General features: G+C 36.4%; 1 protein-coding gene across 3 annotated transcripts in view; it reads left to right on the forward strand.

The window, feature by feature from the left end:
- Positions 1 to 24078, forward strand: part of BRIP1 (BRCA1 interacting DNA helicase 1) — a 63580-nt gene that overhangs the window by 20726 nt on the left and 18776 nt on the right. For all 3 annotated transcript variants that reach the window (XM_082328053.1, XM_082328054.1, XM_082328055.1), the window contains 2 exons: positions 21418 to 21577; positions 22330 to 22451. In XM_082328053.1, the coding sequence (XP_082184179.1) occupies positions 21418 to 21577; positions 22330 to 22451 (282 nt within the window). The remainder of the gene's footprint in view (positions 1 to 21417; positions 21578 to 22329; positions 22452 to 24078) is intronic.

Genomic DNA, 24078 nt, shown 5'->3' on the forward strand with positions numbered 1-24078 from the left:
TTTTTTGAGGGCTCAACCTGTTTTATTAATTGGATTTTCAACTTTGGAATAAGTGGAAAATAAAGTCTTTTTTTAAACGTCTGGAAAGGCTGAGGGAAATGCTCTGAATTTTGAGTACCATCTATCCAGGTAATTTGATGGAGTTTGAATTTAGACATGTACATTGGATTTCAGTTTGGTTACACTTACAGATGCATTTTTCAGTTCAACATTCTCTTTTAGTTTTCAGAATTTGTGGCTCAGTAATGATGTCCTTTGCTCTGCACCTCTGGCAGAAGCCCTGCTTCTTGGATGGCTCTGTCTGTTTCAGTACCTCACTTTCGGCATTCATGCTGCATATTTTTACCTATTTGCCTGAGAACCTCTTTGACAATTATCCCTAATTATTTTGCTTTGTAAGTAGAGTTAATTTTATTTTTCTGGAAAGCCCATTATTAATTTAATCCAGGTAGTAAATTGTATGTTACTTTCCTTGTTTGTATATAAGGAGAGTGCTAGAGACAGAAATAGCAGCTTACTGCACTTTCATTCACTCCTGTTCACTTTGAATTTCATAGGCTTTTGTTCACTTTAATAAAATATAGGCATATGTTCTTTTTTGTTGTAAGAATGGCAAATCAACACTTTTTGGCCTCAGTCTATGGGAATAGAAAGAATGGAAGGTGTAACACCTGCCACAGGAAGCAGAAGCTGAGAACCCTGCCTGACACAGTTTGTGAGGAACGATGGCGGGACCCTAGAGCTAGCATCCAAGCGGTGTTCTCTTACTGCTTGTCCTGTTATTCAGAACTTCATTACACGATGTTGGAAATAAAATAAATTTGTGGCAGAAATAGAATGAGTATTACCATTTGAACTTTCCAGTCTGGAATTTAAGGGGCTTTTATGAGTAATATTTATTTCTCTGTACTATGTCTGGAATTTCAGGCTGCTTTGTATACATTAAAGAAGTAATCTACCAATACTTGGTGAAAGTGATGACCCCTGTATTCATGTTAGAGCTGGAGAAACAAACTCTGGCAGAAATTTAATGATTTGTTTCAGACTTCTGAAGTGTATAATAGAGAGAAAAAATACCTCATGCTCACTTAGAAGAGATATCAACCTACTACAGAGTTTCCAATGTGCAAATAAATAGCGGGCAAGTAAAATTTCTAAATGTCACCACATTAACCTAATCATAAAATGAGAAAACTGGATGCTGCTTATAGAACATCTGAGATGAACGTTATAAATGTCAGCAGAGTATGTTGCTGCAGGAGCTTGAATTTTAGTCAAATACTCCTTCCAGTGCTCATGTGTGCCAAAAGCATCCATTAATGGCTTGCATTCTTCTCTATTAGCATTTCCTCAGGTAGATTATTTCCTGCGAGATTCTAGATTTCTTTGAAGAAGCTGTCTACTGCCAGGGAGAGGTAGTAGTCACTTTTCTATATTTTGCTCTGGAGCACCCCTTACAACAAGATATTTATAATCTGTAGAATGTTATTCAACTGTTTTGTAAAGAATTTAAAGTCAAATTCAAAGTCATAACATTGTAAGCCTGCATCCTTTCCTAATTGTCAGGTTAGGAAAACACTTTGTCAGGCTGAGAAGGTACTTTCCAAAGACTTTTTTACCTAATGTATGAACTGCTGTTACTGAAAAAAAATCTGAATTACAAATAATTCACCTGTTATCTTCCTCTGTGCCCATCCATCCCCTGGTTTTTTTTTTTTAATCAAAGCAGAAAGAGCTCAGTGCAGTTTTGTGGGAAAAGTCTGCTACCTTGTTATCTCTGTGTCATTTGGAATTGCTAGATGTGAATACACAAAAAGCAATAGTAGAGAAACTTGCCTTTATCTTAATCAGGTATTTGAATAAACATATTTTCATTGAAGAGTGACTGTTTAAAATAAACATATGGCAAATATCTGAGGTTAATAATGCAACAGAGGAAAGTATATGGATGAGAAGAAAACAATGCATCAGATATACATCTCCACATTCGATAGGTGTCTGTTTATGTTATGAACAGCTGTGATACCATGTTTCATGAATGGGATAATCTGCAGTAACATACACATTTTTATTGTCATTATCAGAGTTCTGGCACATTGACTTTTTTTAAAATAAGCTTAATCTTAACATTTACTAAATTGCAAACCTAGATCATTTTTAGGGCTACTAAAACTGGTGGTACTATGCAACAGAAATGCATTTATGTGAAAATCAGTAGCAACTCCAGCAAAAACACTCCATAAAAGAGAATATCAGAAGGTGAAAAGATTACTCAGAAATCTAAGATGCTTTTAAACAAGATTAAGATAAGGACCATTAGGGTTCATGTCGCCAACCTGTCTGCATTAAGATATATCTTGCCTGGTGCCTGCATCTTAGATGATTCATTCAATATGTGTCATATCAAAGTCAAGGTATCCAGCAAGGAGAAAAATGCTAATGCTTATAAATTTTAGTGATAATCCATCATGATGAATTAACTGACCTTTCTTTAGTAGCTTTTTTACAAAATAAGCTTTGGACAATAATGTTAATGTTGGTATTTTGGTGTTGTGTTTTGGTTTGGGGTTTTTTGTTGGTTTTTTTTTTTTTTTTTTTCTGTGAGGCATTGTTTGTTAATTTGTATCTGCTAATTGTTGAGCCATAACTTGGAAGTAAAATTTTAAAAATAAGAATAGTTGCTCAAAAGGCTTGGAATGCATGTTTTCATGAGTAAAACTTATGAACTGGTAAGTATTCTTCACTTGAGAATCCAAGATTTGTTTATTGCTTTTTTCTTTTTCTCCTACACCTTTAAGATGTAGGTAAGATGCAAGATCTCCATTGATTCAGATTAATCATATTTCTTTTGTATCTGCTTTCCTTTACAAAGCTTTAACTTTTGAGGTCAAATAGCAGTTTTACTCAGTAGTTGCACCGTGTTGCTGTATATTTTGCATTATACAGTATCAAATAGTTTTGTAGAGGGAAATATCTTGGAAAAATGAAGAAAATTTCAAGAAATACTAGCCTACAAAGATAAAAATAGTAACTGCTTTCTTGTTTGTCTCGTAAATTTAACAAATAATATGTTGGAACAAAGTGGTCCAAGGCATTTGTTTCCTAGAGCACTTTTCTTGTGAATGGCCTTTTTTTCAGACTGACTTACTTCTAGTAAGGTTAGTTGGTATAACCTAATGAAGGTTCTTATACATCCTATATTAAGGGGTGTTTCTGAGTTTTGTTCCTGTTCACCAGCCCTTCGTTGGGAGCTGAAATTGAGGAAAAGAACAGAACAGACAAGGTAAAAGAGGAAACAGGAATTACAAGGCTAATTGAAAGCACTGCTCCGTTATTGAAGTAGCACTTTTGTAACTCAGGGTATAATTAAAAAGCACCCAAAACCACGAGAAAATAATTTTTAGGTCACTTTATCACAGATGCTGTTGAACTTGAGGTGTAACTATAAGGGTAAATATTTGCAATACAGTCAGCTTTAACAACAGTTACTTGTTACTTCTCCATGCAAGCGAGCATGTCACGAGTTTTGTGTACAATATATCTGAGACCGAACTACTCAATATCCAATCTTGAATATACCTGGCAGTCTCAATCCTACTACTAATGAACAAATACCCTTCATCATAAATTGGCGTTGCCATGTAATATGTTAATCAGAAAGGCGGAACTATTAACGTGTAGGTAGAGACCAATCAATGCTGCGTTGCATTTGCTGTTTCCCTTGAGAGTTTTGGGGTAAGGTTATAATGATACATATATAGTAACTTTTGTTACTTGGAAAAAATAAATGCTGAATTTCACATTTGAGTTTCTGTGTATCTCAGAATTTTAGGAGCTGCTAGTTCAGAGTTTAAGTTCTGTCAATCTCATCCCCTTTTCCTGTTCTCTTGGCTGGTCGTGTTCTCTCCAGTGAGAACAGACAGATTGGGTGACAGCGAATCCATTTGGACCGGAACACCTCTGTTTATTGTCTTGGCTCCCTTTCCATGTTTAAGGTATGAACCAAAGCTATAGTGACGTTGCAGAGGAGTGCTGTTTACCATTCTGTTGACGTACCATTCTTGGCAGTATTACACAACTTTAGGCAAGCAGGCCTTAACAATATTAATTAACTCTCTGAGCAGTGCAGAGCATGGCAATAGATCTAATTTGTGCTGTTTTCAAACAGACTGAGAATCTTCAGGTTCAGTTTAGGTATTTATTTGGAATAAACAGGAGGGACCTCAGTTTAACCTCTGACTATTGTCCTCTTCTGCCATTGCACAGCAGTGTGTCTGCATTGGATATGAGACCACGTCCTTGAATATACTGTCCCCTGGCCTGGACATCAATGTGCCACCCCTCTGTATGACAGGCTGAGGGAGGGATATACAGTTTCAGTATTAATTCTGAATGTCTGGCTCTTCTTAGTTTAAGACAGACCCCTTTTCTTACTGAGATTGGTATGAGGTTGGTAGAAATTATTATGTCAGAGTGGCAGAAAATGAATTGGTCATAACGCTGAAAAAAGAACAGAATATTTTCATTTCTAAAACTTTCCTGAAACACAGATTTGTAAATAAATTATAAGAAACCCATTTTTTTCTGCCGTCAATAAAAAAAAAAAACAACGCTGCCTTCAGACAACTTTTACTTATTTAATAAATTACTTCAATAAATTTACAAAAGATGGTAGTCTGTTTAGCCAGGCCTATTAAAAGCATTAAGATTTGAGCACTGGCTGTTAAAATGAGTAAATGGCAATATCACAAAGTTAAACAAATGCCAAAAAACATTTTCCAGAGTACTGGGATTGTAACAATACCATTAATGAGGGCAAAGAGGTTTTAATGCAATTTGCACATTCTAAAGTTTCAAAAAGAGGTTTTGAGTTAGTGCATTATTAATGTTCTGAACATCTGGAACTATGTAAGAGCCATAGACATTGAGCAAGTGCAGGGTTTCCCCACTAGGTCTGATGCTGACTGATTTCCTCCCTAGCGAAAAGCTTGTTTTAAGAAGTTTGAGACAGTAAAATGACAATATCCAGATAAGAGATAAACATTCCACAGTGTCTTTTTGCTTGTAATGTGTATGGAGGCAAAATTGGAAACCATTAGGTTTGTGCAGTTAAAAGGTGAATTTGAAATTAAATAGGAAAATAGTTATTTGCACCACAGATGGTTGCTCCATGGTGCAGTTGCATTGATTGCAGAGTGCTTATGTGAGGAATTATCTAGTAACGTCGGGTGGGTTCCATAAGATTGCTTAAATTTTTCTTTTAGGTGTATTTAGGTATAATATGCAGGGATAAATGCTTTATCAAGAGTAATATTCTCCTTGAGATTCCTGTTGACAGCTGTAGGAGTACTTCGAGGAAGAGATTTACTCCTGTGTGTAAATATTTGCGGGATGTAGGGATCTGTTCACACCAAGTATGTTTTATGACAGAAATTTGTTCTTTGAAGTTACATAAACATTATGTTTCTGCATAATTTTAATGTTATAGAATGTAATTTACACTGTTACAGCTTCAAAATGATAGAGGAAACAGAATGTTTCAATGTGTCATCTAGTTTTAGGTGTTGTAACTATAGCTAATATCCAACATCACATTCATTGGAATGAAAAGAAAGGAGACCTTTAAACAGGCTGGCATATCAGGGGTAAGTTACGAAATAATTGTAAATTAATAATGATACTCACTTTCTGCACAGCATTTGCTTGCTGCTCTCAAGGGAAAGGCATTCTCTTACTCCAGAAGCCTTATTTGTTTGAGCCAAACAGCTGCAACGATGCTATTACAGTATGTAAGAAACCCTAAAAACGAGAAAAGACTTTAGGGAATAGAATTCTGTCATCCTTGCTATCTCAAATTATGTGCAAGTACCTAACAATAAAAGTAGAGCAAAATGATGGCAGAGTAATTAAACAACATGCAAGAGGCACTCTGTGTCTCTTCCCTGGCGCTGACGACTGTGTAATGCCCCCGGAAAGGCACTGGCGGTTTTTGTCAGTGACTGCAGAGGGCTGAGGTAGGGCTCATGACACTGAAGTGAACCTTTGGGGTTTTTTTCTTTTTCTTTGAGAAGAAAGGCTTATTGCCAGATTCTAAAGCTGTGTCTTTTGCCTTACTCTGATGACAATCTTAGTAAAGTGATTTCTGTCTGATGGGGCGTAATTTTGGGAAAATGGGATCTAAAAAAACCGAATTCTAATGACTCAAAAACTATGCATTTCAACATTTGTATCTAATAAATGTAGATGGAATTTTGTTTTACTTGTTGTCCACTATTGTTTCTTCATTGCTTGTTTTTCACTCTTACTCTGCACTGGTAGTTTTCTTTCTGATCTTTATCTCAGCTTCTTCATGTTTTATGGGTTTTTTTGCTCCCATTAATCATATAGAATATCTACTTTCAGTTTTATTCTCCATTTTTCCATCATTTAAACATTTAAATGTCTGTAATATAAACTGTCTGGCTATCGGGGCCCTCACATTCATCCGAAAGAACAATTTTCAGGCTTGCTGTGCATTATCTGAGGTGTCTTCTGAGAGCTCCAATAGCTCCTGTAAATCGTAATGTGATTTCTGAAGTCTGCAGTTTCCATTTTTCCCGTTGGCTTGGGCATAGCGAAGACACGTATGTAAAAATCACTGTGTGTGATGGAAGATTTCAGCCATTCCATCACAATGCTCTTTTTTCTGCCTCGGGCACTGAAGACTATTGTGGTGGTATCGGTTCAAATAGAGAGCAGTAGCAGAAGGAGTAGTGAAGTTCGTACAAAAAGAATTAGAATAAGAGTTTTTCTATAACCAGGTATATAATCTTTATCCTCAAATTCTGTTGGCAAGCCTCCTTCTTTTGTGTCGTCAATTCAATCAAGTTACTCTGCCAAACTAAATTTGAAGATGAAGCTGGCAGTTCACACCTGGCAAGATCATTTCTTGTGTAATTATAGAGGCTACAGCAGACATATCTCCTTGAAATAAGAAAGCCAGAATAGTGCTGAATTATTCTCCAAAGGAATAATTGAAGTTCTCCTACACTTTTACAGCTTATATGTGTTTTATTATAATGATTTATTAGAATGTTTTAACTTAGAATTTTTTTAAGCTCTTGAGTAGTTTGGTTTTTGGTTTTGGGGTGGGTTTTTTCCCACTGCTTGGTTACCGATGGCTGATTTCAGTTTTGACTATCCACATGTGTTACTTACCCAGCAGGCCAAGAAAAATGTTGGGCTACATCAAAGATAAAATTTTATCTTTGGGGGATGATAACTGACAATCTAAATAGTTGCACAATATTTGTTTCCTTTCTTAAATAGTATGACAGGATCCTAGATTACTGGCTATGGAGTAATTTTCCTGGTTTCTGGGAAATCAGAGACAATCCAAACATTAGATATGCTTAGAGAAGTTAGAGGAGATGATCCAGCAGCGTGGTGCTGAACAGCGCGGTTCTTGCCCCTTTCCCTGTGATCGTTCTTGTGCTACTCTGAATTTTGTGTCAACTGATTCAGATCTCCAGAACAAAGGAAAAGTTTTTATCCCCCTTTTTTTTTTTTCTCCCTTGGTTAGTTTTCTGCTGGCCTTGTGAACTGAGTTGGCTCAGCAGGAGGTCAGAGAAGTGTCAGAGAGAGCTCAAGGGAAGAGATGATATTGCACACTCAAGGAAGGGAGCACGATCATCCCTTTTACTGCTAGAGCTCAGTCTCAGAGATGAAACGTTTCTGTGCTTTTTTAAAAGACATTTTTCAGTGATTGACCTATATTAAGGAGAATCTATAAAGATACTCATTCAGAAATTCTGATTATTTTATGAAATATTGTTTATATTATAAAGTCATTAGTATGAAATTGCAGCATTGTTAACTGAGTCTGCCTTTACTGCATGTTAACCAAATAAACTGGAGAGTTACTCAGGTGAATATTCTGGGTGAATGGAAATTCGGGTGAAGTGATATGAAAGGAATGAACTGTTCTGACTTCTCGTTCTGTGGAAACCCACAGAAAATGTGGGAATCGCGGAGCCTTTTGCTCTTCATATGTACTGCTTATTGCAGTCAGACATTTTACACACGGCCACTCCTCGAGTACACAATGTTGTAGCAGTTCAGTGCTGTTGGCTCAGGGGAAATTTCGAGGTGTGATTTGGGTCCCACCCTATCTTTTTGAATTACTGGCTGCAAAGAATGAACAAATATACTTTCCGTGGCTTACTGAACTGCTACGGTGACCAGCAAGGGACTTGCAATTATTCAAGTGCCCTGTGGCACTTGCTTTTTACATAGAGCAGATATACTTTCTGGTAGCATCTGCACATCATATAAAGTAGAATCCATAGCGACAGTCTGTGGCAGATTATTGGGTATTATGTCTAAAAAAATTACATGCCATACTGGTAGATGAGTGTTTTGCTTGTGAATTTCACACCCTGAGAGCTGTGCAGTTTAATATTTTATTACGCTGTTAGCTTAAATACCCTGAGCATACAGCATCAGGAAAATAAACTAAAAATCTATTATTGTTCTTCACTTCTGAGCTCTGACTCGTCAAAGTGCTGCGAGCTGAATTGTTGTATCTAGTTAACACATGCTCCAGTTTCCATTGTAATTAACACTTTCTGCTTGCATATTTTTCCTACCATTTAAGTAGTAACTGCATTGAAAATGAGTTTTCACAGTCACAAAGTTTGCACTCTGTGAATGGCAGTCCAAATAGTAAATAACAATTACAGTCAACATGGTTTTTTTCTCAAGAGCTTTTAATGAAGAGGAGAGAAAGCAGGATGGAAAACTGTAGTTATTAATAAGGAACAATATACATAAGCAACATTGTTTTGAAGAAGAAGGTGTGTCTTGCACAGGGTACTTTGACAGTACTGTTCTGTACCATTGCAACCTGCAGAGTTCCTGGTCCCTTTGAAATTTCTTAGAGGTTCACTGCCTGATGTGGTAGAGATGCAACTTCTTCATGTGTGAAAACCACTATGTATGAGATAAAATATACTTGAAAGCGTATATTTAGGTAGCATGTTCTGTATCAGCAAAGTAACAGCATATACAAGAACCTGAATATTAAATGTATGAAAAGGGGCACTGGGGCTATTTTAACCTAAGAAAAAATCCGCTTCATTGGAAAGTCAGGAAGCCTATGAAGTCATGTCTTAGAAAATCATGCCTTCAACTTAGTTGCTAATTGGGTAAGCAAGCTTCTTTGTGATAAAATGGAATTGGTGAGATAGTGTATTCTAAAGAGTGTTCATTGCATTTTGATTCAGTTCACAGTGCATTAATGGATTATTTTTTTGCAAAAATGTTTTGAAACAAATAACTTGCACAAAACATAAAAATTCTGTTTTCTGGCTTACAAATGAGCCAGTTGGCTTGTTAGTAGCCAAATTGCAGTGTGTTACATCTGAAACTTTGTTTTCAGCTTTTTCTTCCTATTTTTGATCATGAGGTGAGACGTTCTTTCTTAAGAATCTGATACACTGAAAGGTCTGTTGTTCCTCCCTCTTCCTACATTTTTTGTCAGGGAGAAGGGAAGGAGGGAGAGGGGATAGAGTTGTCTACTTTGAAGAAATACTTACACTAGCTTTTTTATTTTCTTCTTTTTTTTTTAAACTGTGTAGTATATATGGTGAAGGTATATCAAGCGTTTACTGTTGCAGAAAAAAGATGGTCCAAGTTACATAAGGTCAGATAACTCTTTTTCATTTGGGAAGGAAGGGTACTGAATTAAAAAAAAAAAATCCAAACAACACCCCAAACCAGAAAACCAGCTCCTTACTTAGCGTAACAGCACAGTTCCAGTGAGGTCACTGGATTTATGGTAAAGTTTGTGTTTAAGGATCCTGCTTTCAGGTTTTCCTCCCCAGCATCAGATTCTTTTTTCTGGGATAGGTAATAGTTCCTGATTCATTCTTATTATTCATGCTCTTTTATCTATGGAACCCTATTTTATCTCTCGTTTGTTACAGAAATGTTATATACTTAGTTAAGTTTGGCAGAGTGCTTTAAAATTTTCTTTTGGTAAAGTCATGCAATAGCTTCTTACTGTGCAAGATGAATTACTTATTGTTCCCTCCTTAATTGCTGCTGACTGAAGTGCGTGTTTCTAATACTTGTGACGTTGGTGAGGTTCATCATTTGCATTGTCGTGATTGCAGAAAGTTTTATCACTTTGCATTTCTGTATTTTAACGTTTGCTTCATTCTGTGGCTTAGGTCTGGAGTTGTACTGATTCTTCTGTCTAGTGGTCCTGCTTTCCAAATGAGAGGTTTTAGATGTCTCCAAGAATCAGAGTTGATATCGTTCCCTGTTATCATAATTTATCGTTATGTAATTACCTATTCAGAGCTAAACAACACGTATAAAATACATGGTTGTTGCTGAGAAATTGTCTTAGTTCTTTTACGTGCACTGATTTGCTGTATAACAGGGGAAAAATGGCTAACTTTTCTGAGAAAATAAAGAGAATATTAATTTTTCATAAAATTATTTAATAACTACAGGTGTAAAATGCCTTCTACAAATTTAAAAATATTTTCTCTGTTAGTGTTAATAGAAGACTAAAAGCTAAAACCTGTTACTCTCCCACTCTTGGAGTCAGTTCCCCGTGAGAGGCATCTGCCTGCCCCCATTTACTGTGTGAGCATTCGTGGACTTGGTCGGCCTCGTGCCTAGCACTACGCTGCACGTCCGTTTGAATCAGTTTTCCCAGATGATACTGTGCTTCACTGCTGATGTGCCACTAAGACAACCTGGTCTTTTTTTTTATCCTCTTTATTCTGGAAAAAAAGAGGTCAAAGATGACTGAGCTTGGATTTTGACTGGTGAAGAAGAGGACAGCTGTGTAGGATGCAGACTTCATTCAAGAACAGTTAATAATTTTGTATTTGATTCAGGACCAGGATCTAAACAATCCTTTTAAAAATAAGGTTTTTTTCTGGAGAGCTTTCATTGTGTGAAGGATTGTTCTCTCACTGGAACGTGAAAGTGTAATGATAGCCTGGGGTGAATGTACAAGCAGTTCTTGTAACACAGAAAGCTGTTGTCTTGGTTAATTTTAAAACCACAAAAGAAACCCTATTTTGAACCAGGTTGTTTAGAAACAGCTGCGATGGAGCTCAAAGACTGAATACTTCAAAGGCTATCCAGATTGTTTTGTGGTAAAACATGTTGGGTTTTTTGGGAAAAGATTTTATATAAAAAAGCTTCTTTAACTGTAGAAGCAACAAATTAACTGTGTTATTCTAGAGTCTTTGGTGTGCAAAACATTTCATTTTTCATTACTGTTGTCGCCATTCAGATATTCCATTATTTAAGGAGGTTATTGAAAAATTGATGGTATGTTGGTACCAGAGAGACATCCTGTAGGCTGCAGTGTTGATTTATGGCACATGGAACACAGTTCAGTGCTTCAGTTTCCTGCTGGTGAGCGGCACTTTGTCATTGTCCCGAAAGAAAAATCATACCAGTGAAATCCCCTGTGTTTCCCCCAAGTTGAGTGATGCATAATTTTTCTTGAAAATGATTATGAATTATTCACCTTTTATTGTGCTGGAGTGTGCACATGGTGATCAGAATCTTGTTCATAATACAGAGTTTTTCACCATGTTCAGGGTTTAGTTTAATTATGTAGTTGAGTTGCATGGTAGCTTTTATCTATTTTTTTTTTTTTTCCTTCTCCCCCACCCCCCCGCCCCGTGTGCCTGCCAAGCCTGTGTGGGCTAGCACAGATTTTACCTCGCATTTCCTAGCGCATTTCCTTGTAGGTATCTCAACACATGAGTCTTGGTCCTAAATGTTTGTTTTTCTTTCATGTTTGTTTAAAATTTTCCTTGACAAAATAAGTACAGTACTTCTAAACTTAAAAAGACACCTTTTCCACGCATATTCTTGAAAATAAGACACGTGATTTTAAAGTTTTATTCTTCAAGCTGATTTTCTGTTGCGAAGAAAAGGTAAGAGAGATCTAAGTGAAAAATCTCTTGAAATAGCACAGGTAGTGGTGATATAGATTTCCAATTGAGGGCAACTTTCTCCTGGGAGATATGTTGAGGAAAGACTCCATGATATAGACCACCTGTTAGCAAAATTAAAAGGCTGTATGATCTTTCTTCATAACTCTGGAAGAAATGTAAAATGTCAGAATACACGTGTGACTTGGGTCGAGGTCCCTTCGCAGCTTCCTGGATTTCATCTCCGGACTGTTGAAGGCTTTCTAATAAAATGTAACTTTTCTTATAGAAGGTAATAACCTGCTGCGCATTGATCAACTTCAGCAATTTTGTTTGAATTTTGGAATCGTGACTATCTGTGCAAGCTTAAGTTTTCAAAATCACTTCCCTTTTAACTGCTTTTGCTTTAAATATATGCGCTCTTATTTTATGCACTTGATTTGATTTTTGCTGTAACAGATGGTAAGGGTTAGCAGTTAAATACACGTTAGAAAATCTTCCTCATCAGCTGAAAAGGAGAAGTTCTGAAAAAAGTGAGGAATGTGTGTTTTCCTCTGGAAGTTGTACTTAGATGGTCTCATTCCTTCACAATGTCTACTTTTATTTCAGGGCTTTTCTAAGGTCTTTCCACATTAAAATTCCTCTCTGTGCTGCCTAGTCTTCATATTCCTTAAAACAAAGAAATCAAAGTCTGAACATATTATGTTCCCTGTATTCTTTAATTATTGGTTTTATGATAGAATGCTTTCTTTTTCCTGATGGCAGAAAAAATGCTTAATAATTTTTTTTTTAATATATTTTCTGTTTTGTAATTACAGAGTATTTCCTTACAGAGGCTCTGTAACACTTTGGGAAAGGAATTCAGACAGAAGTTGATCTGGAGTTAGTGCTCTGTAAACCAAGTCTGGTTCAAAAGAACATTTCGTTGCATTGCTGGTCGCGGCCTCACGATGATAATAAATAGTTGGGGAAGTGTGCAGTAGAAAGGAGGCGCAGCCTCTCCTTCATAAGAATAGCATCTTTTTATGGCCTGTTCCCATTAAAATGCTGCATTAAATCAGTTTATTTTGGCACATAAAGAAAAGATTACCTGTGCATATGTATTTATATGGGCATTTGGTATTTTTCTCCAGTTTCCCATTAACAGTGGGAAATTAACATTCTATTTGGAAAGTAGATTTTATTTCACAAATGAAATATTTTGGGCACAGATATTTTTATGTTCTCTTTAAATGAAATGTGTTATAATTAGAAATGGAGAAAATGGAATTCAAAGCTTAAAATACTTTTTTTTGTCGTTGTTGTTAATAGATATGTTAGTATTTTGTATCAGCTTAGTCATTCAAAAGAATGAATTTTAAATACCTCCTTGTATTATGTTAGCTACCGCCCATAAACATGAAGAGGTTTCTGTGAATCAGTCTGTTGCTTAACCTTTCATGAAAATCTAATTGAGTGCGAACAACTGCTTAAATATTTAATTCAATGGACTTGGTTATTCTTGGCTGGTGTAGTCCCAGGCTAGTGCAGTGCAAGTGTCTGGGTGGCAAGCAAAATTGAGGTTTCTTCTTTTTTGGTGAGGAATGGGATTTTATTCTTAATCATAGTTGAAAAATTGTACAGGTTGATTAAGAAGGAAAAAAGGAAAAAAGATGAAATGTAAAATCATCTTTGCCAATTTGGTAAATGACTTGTGGCTAAAAGGCGTGTGTTTTTTCAGTCCTTTTGAAAGCATGCAGTGTTCTTGGTGATATTGATAAATGTTATTGGGTTTCATTGCTTTCTTTTCATGCATGTGACCTTTTATTCTTATCAAGGGACATTGTGCTTTTTATAGTACTATTTCTAATAGTTCTAGAGTGCTATTTCCAAATTTATTTTAAAGATTTGGATAGCGGACATTAGATTTTATTGGTTAGTTGGCCCAAATATTTTCCCTTCTGCTTTTGGAAGGAAACTCTGCTTTTTCCTTTCACCTGAATCCTTCCAGGCAGTTATCTCTTGTCCCTTCAATCTTTTATTCCCATTTCATTACTCTGTTTACTTTTTTCCTTCTGCTGTTTCCTTTGTGTTCACTTTTAATCTCAAAGGACTTCTTATTGTTAGGTTTTTTGTTTGGGTTTTTTGTTTGTTTGTTTTTAAAGTAAAGGTGGAAATGGAATTAATTACTGATCCCATGCCACCACATTGGCTTTGTTATCTGTTGTTTCCCCCAAATTGGAGAGTTCCAATAGTCCTGGAGGTCAGTTACCTATAGGATTCCGGGGCATTCAGTACAGAGGCTTGACAACCCTTTTAGTTCAGAGAACTGTCCGAATAACTTTTGCTAATTCTGTACTTTTCCAAAACATCTGAGTTCTTGAAGACGTTAGTTTAATACGAGCCTGTAAGAACAGTATGTAAGTGATGTGAAAAAAGTGGGTGGAGTCTTGCCAGATATATTCTTCATGGTTACTTTGAAATAACGTGAATTTAAGGCCACTAGTGTTTAAGTGACGTACTAAATGCATTTATTTAATGACTGAATGTATTTTGGGATTATCACTAATATAGAGATGGTTTCATTCTTTCATAGTAGAAGTAGAATATTCAACCAGGTAATTAACCATCATGCTGAACAGAGTAGGGCTTTGAGACCAGTGGGAGAGTGGTTTGAACAAAAACTTACAGCTGGAGCTAACCAGCTGACTCAGCAAACTGCATCATCCTGGAAGCTTATTAAAGGTAATGCAATACCTATGGAATTAGGTACATTATAAAAACATCTGTGCCTTGAGATCAGCAGAGGATTACTTTAGTGGAAAATATGATGTTCTCCATCCTAATAGCTTAAAAATAGCTTAAATTTGCAGAAGGATCTGTCAGAGTGGTTGGTTTGGGTTTGGTTTTGTTTTTTTTTCTTTTTTAACTGAAAGGAAGAGAGGAGGCAGCTGATGCAGATGCAGGTTGAGTTGTCCTGTGATATATAAAGCAACCTGTACACTTTTTTTTTTTTTTTTTTTTTTTGCAAACAGTCCAAGGTGGGAAACATTTTGTAGTAAGAAAACATTTTGTAGTAAGAAAAGAAAACTGCATTTCTTCTTGACATTCTCTCTGAGTGTAAGGGGTTTCAGTAGATGCAGAGGGGAAAAAAAGCCTCTTATTTGTTTGGTTTTGACACCTGTTATTTTTCTGTCAAGATACAAGCATTGCATTGAAGCAAAAACATTTGATAAAACTCAGTGTATAAATTTGGTATCTGCACTCCTCTGCCTCCTCCACTCCACTGCCTCCTCCTGTTGCTTAGATAAGATAAAAGCACTCTCTGAAGGACTGAGTTACTCAATGTCTTGAAGCAAAACAGAGTTTATGAGATCAGTGGAAGAAGAGGAGAGGAAAGATACAGAAATTAATGCCTTCTGTTACTGAAGAAGGTATAAATTACGTTTACATCTAGTATAAAATTTAAAGAAAAGCTATTTAAAGTGTTAGGCACACTGCTGGTGAGGTCTGTCTTAAATAGTATGTTTTTAAAAGACTTTGATTCATGAACATTCTTAATTATAGATAAAAAACTAAATTAAAAATTTTTTCAAAGAGCAAAAATTATTTAATACTATTAAATTTTATTGTTAGATGTTTGGAGTACTGTCTCTAAGTTATTTAGGTTTTTTGGTTACTGAATCACTTACAATATCCATCAATTGCAGATTCGCATCTCCCACGGTCTATTTTATGATGTATTTGTTCTCTTTTATAATGTGTTATTGAAATTGAAAGGCTGGTAAGACATTACGTGTTGCATACTTTGGAAAGGTATAAGACCTTATTAATGTATGTTTTAAATATGCAGGGATACCTGTTTCATAAGTTTAAGTATGACTCAGATGAGAGCTGGAAGAAGCACGAGTTTTAAAATTAGAGCACCGTGTATTGGAAAAAGTTTTATTGTTTTATTTAAATGAGTAGGTTTTATTTTTGTTCCCCCATCCTAGCTAGATTTCTAGGCAGTTGGAATTGCCTTTGGATACTTTTTCCTTACTTTGTGGTTGATTTTGCGTACCTGGGGGATGTAAGGTTTTGAGAGGACTAAAAGAGCACAATCCAATTTGACAGGTTCTCTTGTCTCTCTCCAAATCTAATTATGGTTGCTAAAACAGTTGTTCATCCTGTATGTGGAGAGAGGTGCAGCTGGATGTGGGTACATACATCTCCAGCTTCTTAAAATGTTTTTGGTATTGCAAAGTTAAAAAATAATAAATCTGTAAAACAGTTCCAAAGCTACGTAGAAAAAGAAACTGTTGAATGAGATAATCTGTAATTTCCCTAGTCTGTGTACTAGGAAAATAGCATGATGTATTTCAGTTTTGTAGATGTAAAAGTATATTCTTCTCCATCTGCTAGAGCTTTGGGGGATCCCTTTGTTCCATATTTGAAGTCCCTAATCTATGTGTCTATAGTGTTCTAGTTTAGTCTAGATTTTTTTAGTCTATATTTTTTTATAATCAGTTGTAGGTATTCAGCAGGGAATGACCCAGGCCAGTCTGTTCTATTTGGTGTTTCTTGAGACACTTCAGGTTTTACAAACCATAGCTCGAAATTATCTTAAGATAATATGTCTATATTCCATTTAAAAAAACCGAAACACACTACCATGTAACATAGCCTTGAAATTAAAGGGGAAATATTTATTATGAGATTTTAGCTGCTTCTAAAACTGACACCACCTCTTCCCCACTCCATTTCATGTAGATGTAGAATTTTGGTGTCTGTATGTAAAATGTGCATTAATGGACTGACGCTTAAAAGACGATGTAAGAGTACATCATTATAGCAGCACTCTGCATCTCTGTGTGTCACTTTTACATGTCGGTGGATTGGATGCTAACCCTGTTTTCTGCAAGTGAGCGCCCTTTTAGTCCCAAGCGTAGCATAGCCCTCTTAGTTCTACCAAAACAGAGTCTAGGGGGCTAAGTCCTGTTGCTCAGCCTCCGGGTTAGCCGTAGATGCCTGTTTTCCATTTCTGAAGTTTTGTGCTGACTGCGTGTAGAACTTCTATTTGACCCTTCAAACACGTTTCCAGCCCACTGGAGACACACTTTGATTTGAAGCAGTGCTTATTCAAAAAGAAAATTCTCGTAGCAAACACATGAAGAGCTCTGCATGGGAAAAGGCTTTTAGATCAATGTTAGTCCCTTGGGAATCTCTGACTTTTTGCACTAACAGTGGTGCCAATACTGTGATTTTTATTAAGAAAAACCTAATGGCTGTTTCCTTTCTTCCCCCAGCTACCCTTCATATCTGAATAACAATGAAAAGTGGAACTTCATATCATTAAAAAAAAAATTACATAGAAACAAGATGAAAAAATACCAAAGTTTGGAGAAGTGGTTTTTTAGTGTATAATGGCAGACTTTTAAGAGGGTTACAAGATATTTGTGTAAATTTTGCGCACCTTGAAATACCTTTTGTTCAGTTTTTACATAAATGTACGGGTAACAAGACAGCATATAGTTTCAAAGGTGCACAAGCATATACAATACAATTGTAACTGATAGTTATTATGAAATAGTTAATAGTTGTTAAACTACCCAGTAGAGTTATTTTACTCTGCTGTCAGGTGCCGGTTAGGTCTTTATTCTTTTTGTCCTGTACTGCTCTTGAATATCCTTTCATATTTTTAAGTGTTCCATTGCTTCCTCAAGCACTTCTTGATGGTGGGTTTATTTCTGTGATGCCTTTTTACTCTGCTGGCAAGAAGGTGCAATCCATTCATTACGTGAATCAATGCTAAAATATTTAAGGAATATTCTATGTAAAGAAATTTAGTAGCAGGTGCTTGTAGCAGGACAAGAGCTAGGGAACTGTAAACCAGAGTAACTTACTCATTATGTTACAGTGTTTTCTGTTAGACCCTCCCTCATCTCAGGTATTTGCTACTTCAAAAAATCCCTGTCAGGAGGTAATGAATACTGCAGAAAAAGTGCATCCCCAACAACTTGGATGCTGCAAATTAACTTCTCGACTTTGTTAAGATGCTGGAAATTGCAATGGACTTGCCTTAGGATAAAATACATTAAACAAGTTTTTGGTCTTGCTTCATGACATGGGAAACTCCTAATGCAATTTTTGGCACTGTATAAAATGAAGCGGCACATGGAAAGGGGCAAAGCTTTTCCTTTGTGGATGCAGGATGAGAGGATTTTGCCTAGGAGTGCAACGTAATGGCAAGAGATGTTGAGAAAACAGTTTCCCCCATTCCCAAACTTCCAAGAGTGCTTCAAAAGCTGCCTAAAAAGCGGGATGCTGGCAAAGACGAATGGTGAATCTAAACACTAAGCTCATAGTTTCTATGGCTCATAGCTTACAGGTGTCTTTAAATTGCAGAAAGGAAAAAAAAGGAAAAAGCTATCAAAGTAAACATCCTTCAGTGCATGGGAAGATGACAGATTCTTTCTAACAAGATTTTCTGCTCTCCTGGAGGAAGACCATTTGTTAATAAACCATTTGAGAATCCATTTTTAAGGGATTTAATAAAATATACACAGACTGCCTTCCACTGCAGAAACTATTATTCCCTTGGGTAGAAAAAGTGACTGACTGTGGGCATTACTGGTTGCTTCCTGTGATTCCTGGCATTATATCTTCCTCCCATTTGCACTTTTTCAACCCGAAGTGAAATAATTTTTTATGAGAAACCTGCACTTGATTCCTAGCTCTTGCCAGGCATGTATGTGTTCTATATTTTATTTATTTGTATTCAGTCATGTCCATATTTCTCGTTTTAGCGTCTGTGTCTATAGCATGGGTATTGTGTGTGTTTGTGCATACTTTCCTGTGTGCAAGAAAGTTTCCGTATGTAGGAAACTCCATTAAATGGAAGAGGTAATAGCTTTTGTGTGAATTAAATGAGTTGTTCCATTATTGCCAAAGATTTTTCATGAATAATTCACACATTTCCATCAAAAAGTGTAGATTTTCTATTGTGATGGTTGCTGTCAATTAAACAAGAAACCTGAACCTATTATGGTCTGATAGATAATTACCTGGAGGGGCTAGGTAACCCACAAAAGAGAAAAGATCTTTTCTTAAGAATTTGGAGGAAGGTTTTCTACTGCTATCTTTCCAACTACGAATGTAAGTTATACTTCTTTCAAATATGAGAGAAATACAATGGAATTGAGGGAGTAAGTAATTTTTTTAAGGAGTCTTGCCCTTTCTGAGACTATCAAGAGACTTTGATTCTCTTAAATTAAGAAACAATTTTTCTGCTAAGAACACTTCACAAGGGTGTGTTTATGAAAAATACCATTGATTTCAGTGTCTGAGATGATAGGAGGAGGAGAAGGTCAGGGGCAAGTGACCCTTCGAAGTCAAAGCATGGATAGTTTTATGGATGTAAACGTCAAATTCAGTTATAGCCAAAGATTTCCTGTCTATATTATCTGGCTGGCCTCCTTTTGTCATGCATGGTAAACAGCAGGCAGTGCTAGAAGTGAATTTAGCATAGATTGCTAAGTGAATGCCCAGGCAGACATTAGTTTCACAGAAGGAAGAATGAAATCTGGAAAGCTAATAATATTATAGTCACTGGCAGCTCTAACAGATCCCAAATGGATGTACTTAGAGGCATAATTTGTTTGATTCTTTTCTTTACCAGAATTATCTCCATATCATATCCAAGAACTGAAGGCATAGTGGCAGGCTGCGGATGGCAAGATGGACAGTCATTGCTCGGTCATAGTATTACGACCTTTTATATAAAAAGAGATTACAGACAGGATGCTGCCAGGAAATGACAGAGCTGGTAGAGAAGGGGACAACAGTAGGACAGACACATTTAGAAGAGATGATTTATTCTACAGTAACATCTGTATGTGTAGGAAACTGCTCCTACTATTCATCACTTAGTCTTTCTAATGGTGTCACGTCAGTAGTAAGCAAGTGTAATTCCCTGAATAGAGGCTTGAACAAAGCTAGGGAAAATTCAAGAATAACATAGTATTTGTCCCCTCTGAACCACATGTGCCTCAAAAGGAACCAATCCAAATACTTAATGTCAGAGAATAAGCTCAGATCTTAAATGCTGAGAACATGGCATGCACAAGGGTTCTTTTAAACAGTTTCCTATACATTTGCAAGTGCTCTCCCTGTAAACTCAAATGTGACAATTAGTTACCATTAGTTCTGCTTCACAATAACACTTAAGCTGTGTATTTGGACATGGGACAGATTAATTTTCTAACAGTAACCATGCAGGATCCTGAGAGCTTGGCTGGAGTGCATCAAAAAGGCATGCGGGTTGGAGTTAAGGGATGCTGTGGCTTTTTGAGCAATGAACTGGGGCAAGTGCAGGTTCCAGATGGAGCAGTTTATATAGCCTGAAGCAAAATACTGAGAAAGGCTTCAGTGAGTGGAGTTGAGGGAAGTAGAGACAAATTAAGAGCATAACCCTTATTACAGAATCTATGAATTTAAAATCTCTGTACATATGAAGCTCAGTAACTCTACTGCACAATAGTGACACACTAACCATCGCTGAACAGTAAAAGGAGTGAAATAAAGTGTTTACTTCTGTCCGTTGTAGCAGGTCTATTCAGTTCATTCTAAAATGTGTTGGTTGCCTTGCTCTTGTCTTGAGGGCAGTGCTGTGCACCATCAGACGAACATGTCAGTTGAAGGAGTGACTTTTTTGCTCCCTGTCTTGATAAAATTCAGTCTAGAAATTGATGAGAAAAGGGCATGCGATGACTGCTAACTGCAAAATGACCTGACCTGTCTGACTTCAGTTTCTGTGGTAATTTTAGACTTTGCTTTTTGTAATGCAATACATATTTTCATTACATTCACACTAAATATGGAACAAGCTTATTTGCTTGCAAGATTTGAATGTGGACTGATTTGGAGTAAAATGTGCACAGTTCATAATCTGGTAGGTATAACAAAGCTGACAGGCCCTTCAAGAAGCAGAGGAGGCTGTTAATAAATCCTACATCAATACCTCCTTCCCCAACTTAACTATGTAAATTTTAAAATATTGAAATATTGTGGAAATTTAAGATGTAAAGGCTTGTTTCAATTTAATTTAGAATTTGTTTCCAGTCTTACTTAGGGATCTCTTACTTGGTAATCAGAAAACCAGGTAATTTCCATTTTTCTTTGAATGGCATTCCTCTTGCTTTGAGGAATACCAGAAGATGCTCTTCAGTGACCACTGTTATAGATGTAGAGAGTTTTGCTCCGATAACTCAAAAATCTGCACTGTTCCTAATTAGCAAAATTAGTGGCCATCCTGTTTACAAAGTGGCCATAGTGTTCCCAAGTGTTGCATAGCTGTGCAACAGTGTATGGTAGGGAAACTTGTATTCATAAATACAAAACCCAAATAATATAATTTCACTAAAGTAAGTGTCTTTGTGTGCTTTATTTGAACAGTTCAAGTGATTGACCTTTCATTATAGCTCTTCCAGATTTTTCTGTTTGTTTTCAGCTGTTGGACAAATTAAAAGATCGCTGGATGCACACTGGCTTATGGAGAAACCTGGAGCTGGTTAAGACAGTCATTGCAGAGCCTCAAGGCGGGGCAAAGAGTGACTTTGATGAACTGCTGAAAATATACTATGATGCAATAAAATGTAAAGGAGAAAAAGGTACGTTCTTCAGACATACAAAGTAGTTGATACAGACTCTTGACGTTTAAAAAAAAAGGGATTCTTAAAGTGCTTAACAATTAGAATAAGGTGTAGATAAGCAGTTAAATTAACCTCAGCTCAATAAGTTATTGTGATAAATGAGGAAGATTAACTGCTATTTGTATTGTTGCATGAGGATATAGGGAAGTACAGGACGATGCATAATCCTAATAGTGATATTCAAAGGGCAATGAGGTGTGTCAGGATGTGCAATTATGTGTCCAGCAGGGCACAGACTGGCTTCTTAAAGAATCAGACTTAAAATACATTGCATAACTGTGATTTACCATCTTATATTACAGCCACTATAGGATTTCTGCTCAAAATACTCAATTATTAGTGTAGAGAACAAAGAATGATAGTATGTCAAAAAATAAATAGCATGATTTTTGGAGTGCAAAATTTAAGATTTAAAATTTTAAAATTTTGTAGTAGATATATATGGTTCTTCGTAATTAAGTACCACTATGTTATATGGTGCAAAATTATTTTGGTAGTTGATGTCCAAAATCACAGTATTATTGATCAAAGTGGAGTTAATCTCATCCCTCTAACAAAGTAGCTTTATATTCACTCATCTTTTCCAGACTGATACACAGTGCATTATGCTATATTATGTTTAGCTTTCTAAAAGATGTTGGTGAAGCTTTCTTCTGATACTCAGTTTGTCACTGGGAATGATTTGTATGTTCCTCTCTGGCTTGTTCAAGATGGAGCACTCCTTATAGCTGTGTGCAGAGGAAAAGTTAGTGAAGGCTTGGATTTCTGTGATGACAATGCCCGTGCGGTTATAACCATAGGTATTCCGTTTCCAAATGTGAAAGACCTTCAGGTAGGATATCAATTGAAAGAGTTGTACTTTTATTTTTATGTCATGTTTAAAACACCAAATACACACAAATATTTTTTCTAAATGTTTACCCTTGGACTCCTCTCAATCCCATTTGAATTCTTTGAGTTACCTTCTACACAGATAAGAGGAGGAACAGCGTCTTGTGGGCTCATTTATGTCATTCTAAATAAATGTATATCACGCTAGGTGTATTGTAAATTTTTGTGTGACGTTGCTAGTGAAGGCTATTGCATTGTTAAAATCCTCATTAACTTCATACACTGCCAAGCCAAGAGTACATGTTTCTATTTTCACTTGCCTGTTTTCATATACCAAAACTTACATCATTTGTATAGAAATGAAGTTACTTCCTGACTTACTGTGGTGGGGCATTTGGTTGTGAAGGTGTAGGATAAACACTAGGAAAATACTACTTTAAATAAGGCATTCCGATTGATCAAAAGGTTACTTCAGAAAATAGGTGGAAAGATAAAGATCGTTATAGGGTAAAACAGTAATATAATGAAGGAATGTATTTCACACGCTGGATCATTGACTGTAGTATGTCAGCTTTCTAATCCCTATTGCCTTCTTTAGTGTAACTATGTGTATGACTTCCCACTTAAACCAAGAGTGGAATTGTAAACCTTTTCCCAGCTAATGCTGCTTTATTAGCTTCAAATGTTGAGGTATGAAATTATGACATAACATAACCTCTTCCTGGATACTGAGGATGTTACTTTTTTGATAATTCAAGCTTCATCTAACTTTAGGCAAAAACTTCTAAGTGCCCTCTAAAGGTAGCATTCTGAAGTGCCTCCAATTAAGGAAATTTGAGACCTATTTGTACTTTTCAGCAAGTGGCCAAAGCAGCATCCTGTTGCTCGCACTGCGGTGTAATTACCCACATCAGTACTTCCTTCCTTTTGACTTCAGCAGGACTTGTCTTATGGATAGATGATGTTCCGTTAGCACAGGCACTTCATAGTTGAAGCCAGGCATTCATAAAGGAAAAGGAAGGAATATGGAAAAATGTTTTTCTAGACTTTCTTTCAACTTACTGAGAAAGAACATTTATTATTGACTAATTTGTAGGACTGCTTACTTTTTCGTGGTCTGTGCATGCCACTTAGGTAGTCACCCAGTTGCTGGCAGCCTTCTTCCCGGTGCTAATAGCCGCCGTCGCTGCTTTGTCTTATGTGTACCTTCTAGAGCTTTTTGGGACTACTTTGTGAAGCTAAGAAACAAAGTGAAGTATCACAGAATAAATAAATACCAGGAACAGCTGGATTCTGGTTATTAGCAATGCCAAATCAAACAAGAAAATCATAGGTTTGCACTTGAAAGCCCAAACTGACTCAGCTTCGGTTTGAGAGATGTGTTCTGAGCTTAAGTGAACAACCAAAGACTTCTTTGTTGTCTACAGTATGTGCCTAATTACAGCCTTGGTGGGAAAAAACCCACATCCTATAAGGACTAGTAAGGTTATATTAGTGGCGGCTGCCTAGTGCAATGTTCTTTCAATGTTTGCATAACTTTCTTGCAGCATTTATTCAGCCGTAACATTTTTTTTGTCTTAGTAAAATATAATACACTGTACTTTAGTATAAAAACATTTATGTTCAAA

Source organism: Platalea leucorodia (assembly GCF_965183815.1).
Source record: "Platalea leucorodia genome assembly, chromosome: 16".
NCBI lineage: Eukaryota > Metazoa > Chordata > Aves > Pelecaniformes > Threskiornithidae > Platalea > Platalea leucorodia.